We start from the raw sequence: 16,209 nt of genomic DNA, 5'->3' as shown, positions 1-16,209 counted from the left end.
AGGAACAGGTCATTGCAGACTTTGGAGAGAGCTGTTTCTGTTGAGTGTAGTGGGCGAAAGCCGGATTGAAGCGGATCAAGGATGGCCTGAGAGGAGAGGAAATCAAGGCAGCGGCTGTGGACAGCGCGTTCAAGTAATTTGGAGAGGAAGGGTAGAAGGGAGATGGGGCGGTAATTGGAGGGACAGGTGGGGGTCAAGTGATGGTTTTTTAAGAAGTGGAGTGACTACAGCGTGCTTGAAGGTGTCAGGGACAGTAGCAGTGGAGAGAGAGAGGTTGAGGATGTGACAGATTGAGGGGTTAACTGTAGGAGAGATGTTGGTAAGCAGATTGGTGGGAATGGGGTCAGAGGAACAGGTGGTGCACTTAGAGGAAGAAAGAAGGCGAGCAGTTTCCTCTTCGGTGATCTCAGGGAAGGAGGAGAATGAGGACAGGTTAGGTTGGTTGAGGGAGTGGGTTAAGAAGTCACAGGGAGGAGAAGGCTTGGAGGTGAATTCAAGGTTTATCTTCTGCGCTTTTTGTCGCGGAAGTAGTCAGCTAATGTTTGAGGAGAGAGTGAGGGGGGGTGGGAGCGGAGGGCACTTTAAGTAGGGAGTTGAGGGTTGCGAAGAGGCGACGAGGGTTGGAGCCAAGAGAATTGGTTAATTGAGAATAATATTCCTGTTTGGCAAGGAATAGGGAGGACTGGAAGGAGGATAGCATGAATTTGTAATGGGTGAATTCTGACAGGGTGCGAGATTTCCTCCAGAGTCGTTCAGCAGATCGGGTGCAGGAGTGAAGGTAACGGATGCATGGGGTTAACCAGGGCTGAGGATTAATGCGCTTAGTGGGGCGAGAGACAGATGGTGCTAGGGTATCCAGAGCAGTGGAGAGAATTTCATTGTAGGTAGAGACAGCCGTGTCGACAGATTCAGAAGACGAGATGGACGGAAAGAGATTGGAGATGTGAGAGGATAGGGTAGGGGGTCGACAGCTTGGAGATTCCTGAAGGTAGTGGTTATAGTTGGGCGAGGTTGAGAGGGAGGGTGATGAAGTGTGAGGGTGATTAGGTGATGATCTGAGATAGTGTAAGCCCCGCCCCCTCCTGAAAATTTAACCTCCGAACAAGGAAGTCTGAGTGCCTCTTTAATGTAGTCGAGCCAGGCACTCAGGAAATTTCTCAGGAACAGAGGGAGCAACACACAAAAAAAATATCAGATCAAGATGGAAATGTTTTTTTTTAAGAGAATTTTTATTTAAACAAAAAAAACTTCAGCTCAAATAATAAGAATTCACTAATGACTCTATTCACAGAAACATTCTAACACCTAAAATTCTGTGTTTAAATTTCCTAATACCCCCTATTTTCAATTACCTAATAAAAAAACATTCACAAGGTTTAACAACAGAAAATTCTAACGTTTGTTTTCTATTCCCTCCCCAGGTTTCTTTGTCCAGAAAAATATCAATATCAGATAAGTATCTCTTCAATTAACTCCTAAACCAAACATGCATGCAATTAAATTAACTTAGTAATGGTGTACTGTCAAGAATTGATCCTTTGTTTATTTTTCTTTCCAGGTTCCTCTTCAGACGGATCTCAGGTAAGTATATATTCTACAATTCTGTCCTCTTCATTCTCTCTTACTTTTGTGATACTCAAAAGGATACTTTTTCTAAGTTTGACTGTGTCAGCTTCCTTTCTTTTCTTTCTCCGTGGACGGTGGGTACCATTTGATGAGTTGTCACGTTGATCCCTGGCCAGGGACTGTACCTATTATCCTAAGCTTTTAATTAAATCAATAATAGAAAACCCTAATCCCTGACTGATAGGCAATAACCCATTTTCATCAAACTTTAACACTTTCCTAACTAGCTGTCCCTTTAAAAAAAAACATATAATTGAGTTTCCCTATTCTGTCCCTCCCACCATTAATTTAAAAAAAAAAACCATTAAGTGAATGTGAAGCTCTACCTTGAATCACTGGAAGCATAGACTTCTTTAAAAGTAAAATTGCTTCCAATTTTTATATACCTCTGTCCCCTCAATATAGTGTACAAATATCTTTTTCTTCAAAGAATTGTGTTCCACAATTCTAATGAAACTTCTCACCTTAAATACTCCTTATCAAATTAAACAGACTTGATAAAGCATTAGTACTTTAATCCTATCAGCACTTATGTTAATATATGAAATAAGCACTTTATCAAACTAAATCCTGCTTTGTCAGTTTATAACTAATATTATTACACTAACAGGATTTAGATGCAACTCATATTTTGTTTTCTCAAACTGTCAGGTAACCCAGTCTCTCACTAAAGCCCTTTATCCGCGTCTGGCTTTTTTAAATTTAAGTTAATACTAACAGGCACTCACTTCACATTCAACCATTACCTTCCCAACCCTCTCAAATCTGTTTTTTTTTTTACAGATTTTCACTAAAGCTAGAGACAGACAGCTAACATATGTCTGCTCTGCTCTATCCTTACCTCCCAACTGCCTAACAGTAACATTTGGAACTCTGTCTATGTCATACACAGCACAAGCCCAGCACAAGCCTTTGCACTGCTCACTGTCTCCACATCAGATCCAGAAGGAGCCAGGTAATTTTTTAAACTTTAACCCATAGGGTTACAATAGGAAGGATTGAGGTGCAGAAATTAGAAGGTGAGCAGGAAGAGAAGAGAACGAGGTCGAGACAATGGCCATCACGGTGAGGATAGTCGGAGGTTAAAGGAGGATATCAGGGTGAGGAATTTAGAAGCGTAGGAGTTGGATGGGTTGTCAACGTGAATGTTAAAATCACCAAGAATGAGGGATGGAGATGCGGGATCGAGAAAGACAGTGAGCCAGGCGTCGAAGTCAGTAAGGAATGAAGAGAGGGGCTTATCAGGGGGGCGGTAGATGATGGCAACTCTGAGTGGTAATGGGTGGAATAGTCGGATGAAGTGAGCTTCAAAGGACGAGAAGCAGTGAGACTGTGGCAGGAGGAGGGGTTGGAAACTACAGGAGGGCGAGAGAAGTAGCCCGACGCCTCCGCCGCGGCCATCTGGGCGGGGAGTGTGGGAGAAGAGCTAACCTCCATGACAAAGGGCGGCGACTGAGGCAGAGTTGTCAGGGGAGAGCCAGGTTTCGGTTAGGGCGAGTAGTTGAAGGGAGCGAGAGATGAAGAGCAGTTTGTTGCAGACCGAGTGGGCATTCCACAAGGCACATGAGAAGGGGAGGGAAGAGGGGGGGAGGAGGGGAATAGAGACGAGATTGGAGGCGTCACGGAATCGTTTGTGTGGATAGGAGGAGGACAGGTGAGGGGGGCCTGGATTAGGATTAATGTCTCCCGCGGATAGCAGGAGGAGGAGCAGGAGAGTGCGGAGGAGGGTGGGGGAGGTCGGGCGACGAAGGCGACGAAGACGGGGTGCACTTAGGAGGAATGGTGAAGGGTTAATGGTAGGAAGGAGGTGTTGAAGATTAAGGGCTAGGAAGGAGGAGGGGGACAAGAGAGATGGTGAGGTGGTGAGGGATGGGGGTGGATAGGGTATTGCCGTAGTGGGCAGGTTGGGAGGGAACACAGGTGGGCAATGAGTTCCAGCAGTGGACAGCGGTAAGGGGAGGGGAAAAAGATTAGGAAGGGACAGGGCAAGGAAGAGGATGTGGACAGGGGCCATAAGTAGTGATTGCGGTGTAAGTGTAGAGACTGAGGTGAGAAGTAGATAGATAGAGCGGAAAGTCGGAGGCTTGGAATTGGAGGGATAGATGGACTGGAGAGCAGGTAAGTCAATGGCTGACAAGTTAGCAGGCAGGCAAGTGAGGCAGTGGCTGCCAAACTAGCAGGCGGGCTGAAGCAAGCTGGTGCGGATGGACAGGGATGAGCAGGGAGAGGCTGGGGGGGTAGGTAGGTCAATGGCTGACAAGTTAGTAGGTAGGCAAGTAAATCAGTGGTTGACAAGCTAGTAGGCAGGTTGGGGCATGCTGGAGCCGGTGGACAAGAACGAGCAGGGAGATTCTGGAGAGCAGATAAGACAAGGGCTGACAAGTTAGCAGGCAGGCGAGTAAGTCAATGGCTGACAAGCTAGCAGGCAGGCTGGAACAAGCTGGTGCAGATGAGCAGGGAGAAGCTGGAGCAAGCAGGCTGGAGCAGATGGACTGGAACAGGCAGGGAGAAGCTGGTTCAGATGGATCGGAGCACGCTGGAGCAGATGTACTGGAGCGGGCAGGCTGGAGCAGGTGTATTGGAATAAGCAGGGAGAAGCTGGTTCAGGCAGACTGGAGCCGGTGTACTGGAACAAGCAGTGAGAAGCTGGTTCAGGCGGACTGGAACACGCTGGAGCAGATGTACTGGAGTAGGCAGGCTGGAGCAGGTGTATCGGAGTAGGCAGGCTGGAGCAGGTGTACTGGAGCAAGTAGGTGTACTGGAGCAGATGGGCTGGAACAAGCAGGGAGAAGCCTGACTGGAACACTGGAGCAAGCAGGGGAAGCTGGGTTGGCGTACTGGAGCAAGCTGGGATCGGCGTACTGGAACAAGCTGGGATCATGAGATGGGATCATGCAGACAGGAGTAGGCTTGGAGCAGGCGGACTGGAACACACTAGGGCAGGAACATGCTAGCAGGGAGAAGCTGGATCAGGTGGACCGGAACAGACTGGAGATGCTGGATCAGGCGGACTGGAGCAAGTCCAACTGATTCTTTTGCCAGCTGCTTGCTTCTAATATACCTAAAAAGGTTTTTACTATGTGTTTTTTGGCTCCAACGCAATCTTTTTTTCAAAATCCCTCTTTGCCTTCCTTATCAGCGCTTTGCAGTTGACTTGCCATTCCTGGTGCAAAGGGGCCTTTCGGGATAGTAACACTCGCAGGTCTTCAGTCAGCTTTTTTCCCCCACAGACCCGAAATCACAGGCGTCGCTACAAGGCAGCAAATGCCACCCTAAAAATATTAGTTGCTCCCCTTCGGCACCCCAGCAAAAGGCACCAAACCGCGTGCCGCGCGCTGCCCGGAGCTCCGTACCGGTCCTCAACCGGTCCTGCATGTATGTGCATGTGTGTACGTGTCTATATATGTGTGCACATCTAAGGGGTTTGTGTGTGTGTATATGCGTGTGTTGTGACCAGCAAACTTGGTCAGGAACCCTGGGAATAGGGAGGTTAGGATTTAAACCTTGCTATCACCTGGGGGACCCTCTATTCCCAGGAAAGTCAAAAGGAAAACTTTAATATATCCTTACTTGCATGCTTCTCTGCCTACTTCCAAACAACTCCCTGTAATTAGACTAAGCAGAGTGCATGGAGTAGGGGTAACAGTAGGAAGAAGCACATAGAAGGTACATCCGGCAGCCAGCTGGGGGCAGACAGCAGTCTTGAAAAAGGGGCTGGGAAAGGTTTAATCGTTTATTGTAGCCTTGAAAGGAGTCTGAGAAAGTTGTAGCCTTGGAACAGAGCCTAGAAGAAGGCTTAGGCTGCAGAAGAAAAGCTGCAGTTTGGGGGAATAGAGATCCCAGTAAGACGAACTAGGTAAGGATTATGTGCAGCTAGGTTTGTTCACATACATACATAGTAACATAGTAGATGACAGCAGAAAAAGACCTGCACGGTCCATCCAGTCTGCCCAACAAGATAACTCATATGTGCTACTTTTTGTGTATACCCTACTTTGATTTGTACCTGTGCTCTTCAGGGCACAGACCACATGGTACAGGATTAGAGCAGTGATAAGAATCATACTCCTGGTGAAATTCTGCGCGACTGTGCAAAGCAGAATTTGTGCAGAATTCCCCACAACACAGAATTGTACCTCTTGTGAACAGAATCTGAAGGATCGCAGTGGTAAATCCAGGTTACGAGCCTGTAGCCAATCCCACAGGGGAACCCTCTCTGTCCAGGCCAATGACACATGCAAAGGTCAGTTGCATCAGAGGACACATATCCACTGGCACATGTCTGTACACCTCCTTGCTTACCAGCGTTTGGAGGGAGAGAGTGGTGCTTGGCTGCCAGCAGACCTCATCTCCACTACTGAAGAGGCTAGAGCTGACTAACTGAGTAAACTACTACTACTACTACTTATTTCTATAGCGCTACTAAACATACGCAGCGCTGTACACTGGACATGAAGAGACAGTCCCTGCTCAACAGAGCTTACAATCTAATTGGACAGACAAACAGGACATATAAGGGATAAGGTCAGGGCTTTTTTGAGGGGGTACTCGGGGGTACTGAGTACCGGCACCTTTTCCAGTGTCTGCTAAAATTGACCCATGGACTACAAGTTTCAGGCTCTACACACCAATTCTGCCTTGTCAGAGGTTCTGTGACTGGTTGCAGGGGGCCTGGCTATTGTGGGGTGAGTCCCTCAGTGATCACCCCACCCCTGAAGAGTGGCCTGGCATTTGAGTACCGGCACCTTTTTTGCTAGAAACATTGCACTGGATAAGGGAATTACTAAGGTGGGAATGATAAAACATGGGTGCTGAACAAGTGAGTAAGGGTTAGGAGTTAAAAGCAGCATCAAAAAGGTGGGCTTTTAGCCTAGATTTGAAGACTGCCAGAGATGGAGCTTGACGTACTGACTCAGGTAGTCTATTTCAGGCATATGGTGCGGCAAGATAAAAGGAACAGATTATGGAGTTAGCAGTGGAGGAGAAGGGTGCAGATAAGAGAGATTTACCCAGTGAATGGAGTTCCCGGGGAGGAGTGTAGGGAGAGAAGAGTGGAGAGGTATAACTGCTGCTTTCCAATCCAGCAAATTACTTTCAATTAAATAACTATCGGGCTTATTTTCGAAAGTGATCAACGGCCATCTTCCGATATAAATCGGGAGATGGCCGGCGATCTCTCAAAAGCGGTGAAATCGGTATAATCGAAAGCTGCTTTTTTGACACCATCGCTGCTTTCCCGTCGCCGAGCCGGCGAAAGTTCAAGGGGGCATGTCGGTGGTGTAGCAAAGGCGGGACATGGGCGGGCATGGGCATGGCTACCAGATGGCCGGCTTCCGCGGATAATAGAAAAAAAAAAGCGGCGTTAATCAGTATTTCGCCAATTTTACTTGGTCCTTTTTGTTTTCACAACCAAGCCTCAAAAGGTGCCCCAACTCACCAGATGAGCACCGGAAGGAATGGGGGATGACCTCCCCGTACTCCCCCAGTGGCACCAACCCCCTCCCCATGTCCCGCTGAATTTTGCCGGTTAGCGGCTAACTGGTTATATTGAGCAATTTAACTGGCTATCTGCTGTTCGGCACCTTGCCACTTAACTTTAGCGGCCAGATAGTCCTATCTTTGGCTGGTTTGACTTTGACCGGCCAATGCTGAATATTGGTTTAGCCAGTTAAAGTCACACCGGCCAAAAGTAAACCGGATATTCAGTTCCGGTCACCGGAAATGGCCTGGCACTGAATGTCCAATGTCAGCGCTGACCACGTGAATTAGACGGCTAGCTCCCGCGGTCTGAATATTGGCCTCATTATGGGTTTTTTGGGGAGACATCGAGGTGCGTTTTCAAAGCACTTAAACTTACAAAGTTCCATAGGTTAATATGGAACTTTGTAAGTCTAAATGCTTTGAAAATACGCCTCACAGTGTTTCTAAATGCTGTAATCACTCGTGTTTCCCAAGCTGCAGTCAAAGAAGTAAATGAGTATGAGATAGATTATGACAACATTATAGTAATTGATACCTATAATGCTAGTTATATGAAAAAAGGCATTTCATTCTGTATTTTCTACACTGTTTCTGAATTCTGTACATATCACTTATTTTGCACATTTGTTAACTTGATTGGTGAATCATTCAGAAAGCCTTTCCAGTTGGTAGATACACATGTAAGTTTCTTCAAAAATACGTTCAGCAATTCTGGTAGCAGGAAAGAAACATATCTTCAATTCATGAACAAAAAGCTAAAACAGAAATATTCAAATGCCAAAGCATCTAGTCCTATTGGAACACGTTGTAACAGCTGGTTCCATACAGTTCGATATCACTGTAAGAACTTTCAGTTCTACAAAGAATTGTTCAATGAAGAATGTAACAGCAACTCCCCAATTTCTGTCCAAACTATTCAGAAAATACTGTTAAAAGTACAGATCACTTTCTTAGCAAAAAAAAAATGTGAAACAAATTCTGTTTAAATCTGGGCTTTGACAGTAGGAAGCCTTGTATGTTAAAGCTTTTGACCTTCTGGAAGAACTACAGATATATTTCAGTTCACATCTAAAGCTTTCTTCAGCAAGCAGCTCTGAGTTTTGTTCAGTTTGAAGAGGCTAAAAACTTATGTCCTGTTGAAAGACTAACTTGCATAGACCTTTTTAAAAAGGCTTTCCAGGAAGCTTCTGAAAAGCTGTATAAATATTTGTCATTTAGACAACCAGGCTTGAATTTTCTGAAGAATTTTAGGTTATTTGATCATCATCATGTTTATGTCCTGCCAGAGAAATCTTAATACTTTCATGCAATACCTGTTTTTTCTGAGGTACCCAGATATGAGCTAAAAATATACAGGGAAAAGACTGCACCTGAAGATATTCAAAATGTGACTGTTTTAGATCTCCAAGGGCCCCTTTTACTAAGCCACGTAGGCACCTACGTCCACCCAACGTGCGCCAAAATGGATTTACTGCCCAACTACCATGTGCTGTTGCGGTAATTTCATTTTTGGCGCACATCCACTACGAGCATTTGAAAAACAATTTTTTATTTTTGGACGCGCATAACAGACGAACGCCAAGTGGAATCTGACGCACGTAGGTCCTTACTGCCCAAGTTTTTAACCGCTAGGCCTATGGCTGGCGGTAAGGTCAGAGACCCAAAATGGAATTGCAGCAATTTTGATTTTGCCACATTTCCATTTTCGGGAAAAAAAAGGCCATTTTTACAGGTGCGCTAGAAAATGATTCTGTGCACGCCCAAAACCTGCGCCTACAGTACTGCAAGCCACTTTTCAGCGTGCCTTTGTAAAAGCACCCCCAAGTGTTTTGGCTTTCAGTGAAAGAGAGAATTCCAATTATCTCCAGACTGGCCTTCAGTTGTATAAATGCCATCTCCAACTTTGCAAACGCAGAGAGAAGTTTTCCACTTTACAATTCACTAAGGGGCCCTTTTACTAAGCTGCACTAGGCACTAGCGCATGCCTACCGAGGGCCAAAAATCACTGCCACAGGACATGCTGAAGCATACCATGGTAATTTGTGATCTACATGCACTAATCACAACTAAAAAAAAATAGTTTTTATTTTTTAGCGCAGTAGGCATGTCAATGGTGAAAAATAGGTGTGCCCTCCGCTAATCAGGTAATGCAAGCACATTGCCATGTGCTGCCCAATTAGTATTGGGTTAGTGCAGGTGTTCTTAGTGCCTACAAAATAGGTGATGGTAAGGGCTAATGCGGTAATGGCCACATGCTAAATAACAAAATTGATATGCGGTCATTTTACAGCCATACTAAAAGAGGCCACAGTGTGCAGGAAACTCACACATTAACAACAGCGCTGGCCACTTTTTGCTCAGCTTAATAAAAGGACCCCTAAGTGAGAAAAACTTGAAGGCTCTTTGTTTTTTTTCTACTGTAATTTAAATGAAAATACTGGATTGTACTGAAATTCTGCTCTGTGAACAAAACAAACAAAAAAAAGGACTCCTGTTATGGTCAGGAGAACTTCTACAAAACTGGTGAAATATCAATCATTTTTGGCATGAAGAAACTTAATTATATACTGAATAGCACTGCAAACTATCTTCAATCTTGGGGACAGTAAGTGGTTTCCATAGAACCAGTTCTTCGACAGTTTGGATATTCTGTGCCGTTTGAACAGTTCTTGGTCTCCACTACCAGCCTTCTGAGCTGTTGAACCCGACTGTCTAAGATGTTTCAAAAAATCGTTCAAAGTGGATTTCTTCCAACCTTCGGTTGGAAATTCCTTTATTGATTTCTTAGCACCATTGGTTGGAAATTCCTTCATCAATCTCTTAGCACCATAACCCTTAAATGGATACAAATTTTTAATCAACATTCAAAATTCTACACTCAGTGCCATTTTTGTTTAAGTAGTGCTGTCGTCTGCTAATGATATTGCTGTTGTTGCAGTGGAAACCAATGCAGCTGGTTTCCTGCCTTTCACATTTTGCAACTGCTAAGTCATCTAAGCATATAACAAAGGGCCTCCTTTACCAAACTGTGGCAAAAGGGGGCCTGCGCTGGCATGTGTTTTTAACGTGCGCTGAAGCCTCCTTTTACCACAACCAGGTAAAAGGTAGGTCTTTCTTTTCTGCAAGAAATGGCCATGCAGCAAGTAAAACACTTGCCACGTGGCCATTTCAGGGGGAGCCCTTAACACCACCCATTGAGGTGGTAGTAAGGGTTCCCGCGCTAACTCGGTGGTAACCAGACAGCATACGGCACTGTAAGATTACCGCTGGGTACACGCCAGCACTACAAACATAAATATATTTTTGTAGCGCTGGATATTACGGCGCACTGGGGGTGGGAACCACCATTGTGCTGCTGAGGTATCCCGGCGGTAGTTCCTTTTTAGTGAGCAGTAAGTCCACGTTAGGCTTACCGCTGCTTTGTAAAAGGGGCCCTAAGTTTCTCTATGCCAAAACTGATTGATATTTAACCAGTTTTGTAGAAGTTCTCCTGACCATAACAGGGGTCCTTTTTGGTTCACAGTGTAGACTGGCCTTCAGTTGTATAAATGCCATCTCCAACTCTGCAGATACAGAGAGAAGTTTTTCACTATACAATCTGCTACTTTTTGGTAGAAGGAAATCACTAAGGGGCCCTTTTACTAAAGGGTGGGCGTGCCGGGCTTGTACTCCAATCTGGAACAAACGCCGGGCTACTGCAGGAGCCCGACAGTAGTTCCCACCCCCAACATGCGCCATTTCTGGCTCTACAAAAATATCTTCTATTTTTGTAGTGCCAAGGCATACCTGCTGGTAATTGGTGCTGCTTGGTTACCACTGGGTTACTGCGGGAGCCCATACCACCATCTCAATGGGTAAGGGCTCCTCCCAAAATGGCCATGTGGTAAATGATTCATTTACCACATGACTACTTCTTTTGGACAAAAAAAGACAGCCTTTTACATGCTGCAGTAAAAGGGAGCCTCAGCGAGCATCAAAAACACACGCTGCTGCTAGCACAGGCCCCCTCAGGCAGCTTAGTAAAAGGGGCCCTAAGTAAGAAAAACTTGAAGGCTCTTTGTTTTCTCTAGTATAATTGAATGAAGATAGTGGATTATACTGAAATTATGGATAATAATTAGCAAAAATACTGTTTAAATTTTGACACATAAACTTGCAGAATTTTGAATTTTTTTGAGGAGAATTCTGCCAGGAGTAAGAGCACTACATGCTAGATACAGAAAGGGGGAAGGAGAAAACCTCCTTGTGCAGGGCTTTGCAAGCCAATGTGCAGATGATTGAAAGCAAACGCGGGCACTAGAGGCCAATAGTGCCGTACTAGCGCCCGTGTTTGCTCCCGCCCCATGATCAGAGCCGGCGAGCACGTGTAATAACGCACTTGCCGGCTCTTATTGCTAATTGCATGCAAATACATGCAAATGAGGGTCTCCCGCATTCCTCCCTTATGATCTGCGGGCAGCGCGCCAAACAAGGGCGCTGCTCCAGCTTCAAACCTACACCTGCTCAGAGCAATTGCAAATCAAATGTTAAAATGACACAAAAAATAAGAGGTAATTATATAAAAAGGGTGCTAAAATTTAACACATGCATTACACTTGTAAATGTTTAGAATGCTTGCATGTATGTGAGTACATGTGCACATATATGCATACATGCCAGATTCCCTCCTAAGAGCTATTCTGTAGGAACGCACGCATCTTGCATAACATGTACTTTGCATGTCGGTGGGACCCACGCTTTATGCAAACCTTATAGAATACTATAAAGCAGTGGTTCCCAAACCTGGTCCTGGAGGCACTCCAGCCAGTCTGGTTATCAGGAAACCCACAATGAATATTCATGAGAGAGATTTGCATGCACTGACTCCACTGCAAATCTATTCATGAATATTCATTGTGGATATCCTGAAAACCAACCTGGCTTGGGTGCCTCCAGGACCAGGTTTGGAAACCTATTCCTTAGGCACTCACAGTTACACCAGCTCTCTAGCTAGTGTAAGTTGTCATGCCTAAATACTGCTCATATATATCACTTATTACACTAGTATTTTATAAAGGAAAGTAGGTGCCTATTTTCCTTTATAGAATAGGCTCCTATCAAATGTCCGATTATAGAATTATTGTGTACATATGTCTGTACATTCCTATGGACTGTGCAATGCTGTTATGGAATAAGTGAAAAGAATTACCCATCATCGCACTGATATTCCACACGAGAACCAAATACAAAGTCTGTTCCACGGGTTAGATCAAAGGAGCCATAAAGGAGATCTCCAGGATGACCACAGGGTTTGTCTGTATAAATACAAGAAAATGGGGAAATAAGGTTAACTGTTCAACAATGACGAAGGAACAGCAGCATAAAGGCTATACACTCACTACTGTTACCACCTCAGAGTACTTCAGACCATGCCCACTTGCGAATGGAGCAAGAATAATCAAATTATTGAGTAGTATAAATTAACTGGAAGTTGACAATAAATAACATGTCTTTTCTTGTGCTGTACAAAATTAATCCAACAGCAATATTAAAAAAGGACAAAACTGGTGAAAAGTGCACTTATCTGTTACATTACGCACATACCATCTGGCTCATTTTAGTACAAAAATTCATAATTTAGGTTCTCTATACTGGATTCACCCCCAGAGATAAGCTTCACAAAGTGAACAGAGCTTGTCTATACTTTCCATTACCAGGCTAAACACAAGACTTCAATTCACCTCCCTGGCGCCTCTACCCCAAATCAGAATCTCTCCTGCTCTGAGAAAAAGTATGTTTCAATGGCCTCCCATTTCCTTTGGGATAGAAATGGATTATTTCTTTGCTTTTCTTCCCATGACATATGCTGCCCCCTTTCCACTTACATAAAATTGTACAAAGCTTCAGAAAAGAGTGTTATTTTACCCTTCTTTTATAGAAATACTCCCCCCCCCCCCCCCCATAACCACAGCATATTATGGCACATTCTTTGGAAAACTTAGGTTTAAATTCCTTGACATGCTACCTCAAAAATATACATTGAGAGATTAATTGAGAGATTAAAAATTATAGAGAGGAGTAAGGAAATTACAACCTTGAAGAACTAGATGTATTCACAATGCAGGTAAAAACAAAGGGAAAGACTGCCACTGAGAACTGTTGAGTAATGTTCAGTAGCAAAGCCCAGATGACTAGTTGGTTAACTCAGGACAGTCCTTTCCTGTCCTAACTTTATCTGCCGAGCTGACCAGCCATCAATTTGAAAAGCAGGTGGTGCCCGGTTTACTTCCAGGTGTTCACTATGACCCAAATATTCAATATCGGTGCATCGGTATGGCATAGCATTGAATATCTGGGCTTAATTCAGCCTGTGATTGTCAGCAGCTTAAAAAACACGAACTGCTGCAGGCTGAATATTGTGAGGAAAATATGTAGGGCCATTCTTGTTCAGCTTCAAGAGCTATTAGTGGAACATTTTAACATGATGTAATATTTTTATGAATGTCTCACACTGGACAAACAATATACCCCTTAACATAGAAAAATGAAGCAGATAAAGGCCGTATGGCCCATCCAGTCTACCCATCCTCAGTAACCACTAACTCCTCCTTTTCCTAAGAGATCCCACATGTCTGTCCCATACCTTCTTAAACTGACACAGTCGTTGTCTCCACGACCTCTGCCGGGAGGCCATTCCATGCATCCACCACCCATTCCATGAAAGAGTATTTCCTCAGATTCGTCTTAAGCCTATTTCATCTTAACTTCAACTTATGCTCTCTCATTCCAGAAGTGCACTATCACCTACTTTTTCCTACTGGTCATCCCTCTTCTTATGCACCCGAGTATCACTCTAGCTTTGAGCATCACCTTTTCTACCTTTTTAGCCACCTAAAGGTCATCAGACACAATCACCCCCAAATCCGCTCTTCTTTCGTACACAAAAGCTCTTCACCCCCTATACTGTACTATTCCCTCGAGTGTTTGTGATCCAAGTGCATGACCCTGAATTTAGAACATAAGAATAGCCGTACTGGGTCAGATCAGTGGTCCATCTAGCCCAGTATTCTGTTTTCCAAACAATGGCCAAGTCAGGTCACAAGTACCTGGCAGAAACCCAAATTGTGGCAACACTCCATACTACAAATCCCACGCCTATCTCACTAGCAGACTATGGACTTCTCCTCCAGGAATTTGTCCAAACCTTTTTTAAACCCAGATATGCTAACCGCTGTTACCACATCCTCCAGCAAAGAGCATTAAATGTTCAATTTTTGGACCATTCTTCAAGCTTCGCCAGATTCTTCCTCATGCTATCTACAACCTTCAGGGTGTCCACCCTATTACAGAGTTTGGTATCATCCACAAAGAGACAAACCTTAGCAGACAGCTGTTCTGTAATATCACTCACAAAGATGTTAGAAAGAGTTGGCCCTTTTCCTCAGAACAAACTCCATTTACCACTATCCTCTGTTTCCTTCCGTTTAACCAGTTTTAACCCAGCCAGTCACTTTAGGTCCCATACCGAGGGTACTCAGTCGGCTGTGCGGAACCATGTCAAAGGTTTTGCTAAAAGCTAAGTACACCACATCTAGCGCTCCTCCCACATCCAACTGTTTGGTCACCAAGTCAAAGAAGTCAATCAGTTTGTCTGAAAAGATCTGCCTCTAGTGAAACCATGCTGCCTCAGTTCCTACAGTCTATTCGATTCAAGAAACTCCACAATCCTATGCTTTAGAAGCATTTCCATTAGCTTACTTACCATTGTTTACTCACAAAGCCTGTTTGATTAGAAGGTGAAATTCAATCCTAAAACAAAACATTTTCTAATCAACATTCAAAAGTGAAGGAAGCCTACAAATGAAACAAAAAAAAGGTCTTTTCCCCTGTGGCGTACCAAGGGGGGGGGGCGGTGGGGCGGTCCGCCCGGGTGCACGCCGCTGGGGGGGGGGGTGCCACGCGCCTGTCGGCTCTTCGTTTTCCTGCTCCCTCTGCCTCGGACCAGGTTACTTCCTGTTCCGGGGCAGAGGGAGCATGAAAACGAAGAGCCGGCAGGCGCGCGGCACCCCCCCCCCCCCAGTGCCGTGCACCCAGGGGGGTTCTTTCGGTGGGGGATCGAGGGTTCTTTCACCGGGGGGGGCGTCGCACTGTTCCGGGGGGGGGGGCGGGGCGCATCAGCGATCCGCCCCGGGTGTCAGCCCCCCTAGGAACGCCACTGCTTTTCCCTCTTTAGGGTTAACTAAAATGCACACAACATCAACAGAGGTTGAGGGTCTCATTTTCATTAAAACTTTGTCAAATGCTTCTAAACTGGAAAACTAAAGTCAAACACCATCACCTAACTGAGTACACAGTATATAGAAAAAAATACATTAAAAATGTTTTAAGAAGAAGACCCTCAGAAATTAAACTCACCCATGCTACTAGCCAAAATTATGGTTGCTACAGAGGGTGGACAAGCTTTTTCATTCACTGTGTCTTCACACTGCCATATCTAAGCCCTTCATTCTAACCATCCTTTCTCAAGGCAGTGTACACAAATCACAGCTAAACAGCAAATTCCTATACACGGTGAACTCTGCAATCAACATTTATACAATACAAAAACAACTTTAATATTCCTCAAATGCAGTAAAAGCCTTGTTTCACCTCCGCACATAAGTACACCAATGCAAATACTCTAAATACCAATAATATCAAGCGTATGCACTCTGCAAAACTCCAAATCCAAAATGTAAGAGTGCAATACTTACCTTCTTGCTGCCATACAACTCTCATACCCAGCAGTGCAGTAGCTCAAGTGTCTTAAACATAAAGAATCAGCAACCATCTCCAGCTGGAAATCACTTCTCTCTGCAGTCTCCCTAAGAAGTATCGCAAGTTTCGAATCTTCTGCTTCAGGGACTCAAGTATGGCTGCGATAAACTGAAAAACAGCAAAGACACTACATCTTTGCTGTTTTTCAGTTTATCACAGCCATACCCGAGTCCCTGAAGCAGAAGATTCAAAACTTGTGATGTCAGGCATTTCTTAGGGAGACTGCGGAGAGCAGGAGATGTTTGCTGATTCTTAATGATTAAGATGCTTGAGCTACTGCACTGCCTCATATCAGAGTTGTATGCC

The 16,209-nt window shown here is 44.7% G+C and overlaps 1 protein-coding gene across 10 annotated transcripts in view; it reads right to left on the bottom strand.

Annotated features, from left to right (window-relative positions):
* The window catches only part of CFH (complement factor H), a 463,465-nt gene that overhangs the window by 354,356 nt on the left and 92,900 nt on the right, over positions 1-16,209 (bottom strand). For 8 of the 10 annotated variants that reach the window (XM_030205903.1, XM_030205897.1, XM_030205902.1 and 5 more), the window contains exon 3: positions 12,296-12,401. The exons of the other annotated variants lie outside the window; for them this stretch is intronic. In XM_030205903.1, the coding sequence (XP_030061763.1) occupies positions 12,296-12,401 (106 nt within the window). The remainder of the gene's footprint in view (positions 1-12,295; positions 12,402-16,209) is intronic. 10 annotated transcript variants of the gene reach the window in all.

The sequence above is a fragment of the Microcaecilia unicolor genome, chromosome 6 (genome assembly GCF_901765095.1).
Source record: "Microcaecilia unicolor chromosome 6, aMicUni1.1, whole genome shotgun sequence".
Classification (NCBI taxonomy): domain Eukaryota; kingdom Metazoa; phylum Chordata; class Amphibia; order Gymnophiona; family Siphonopidae; genus Microcaecilia; species Microcaecilia unicolor.
This window is presented reverse-complemented; position numbering and strand designations above follow the sequence as displayed.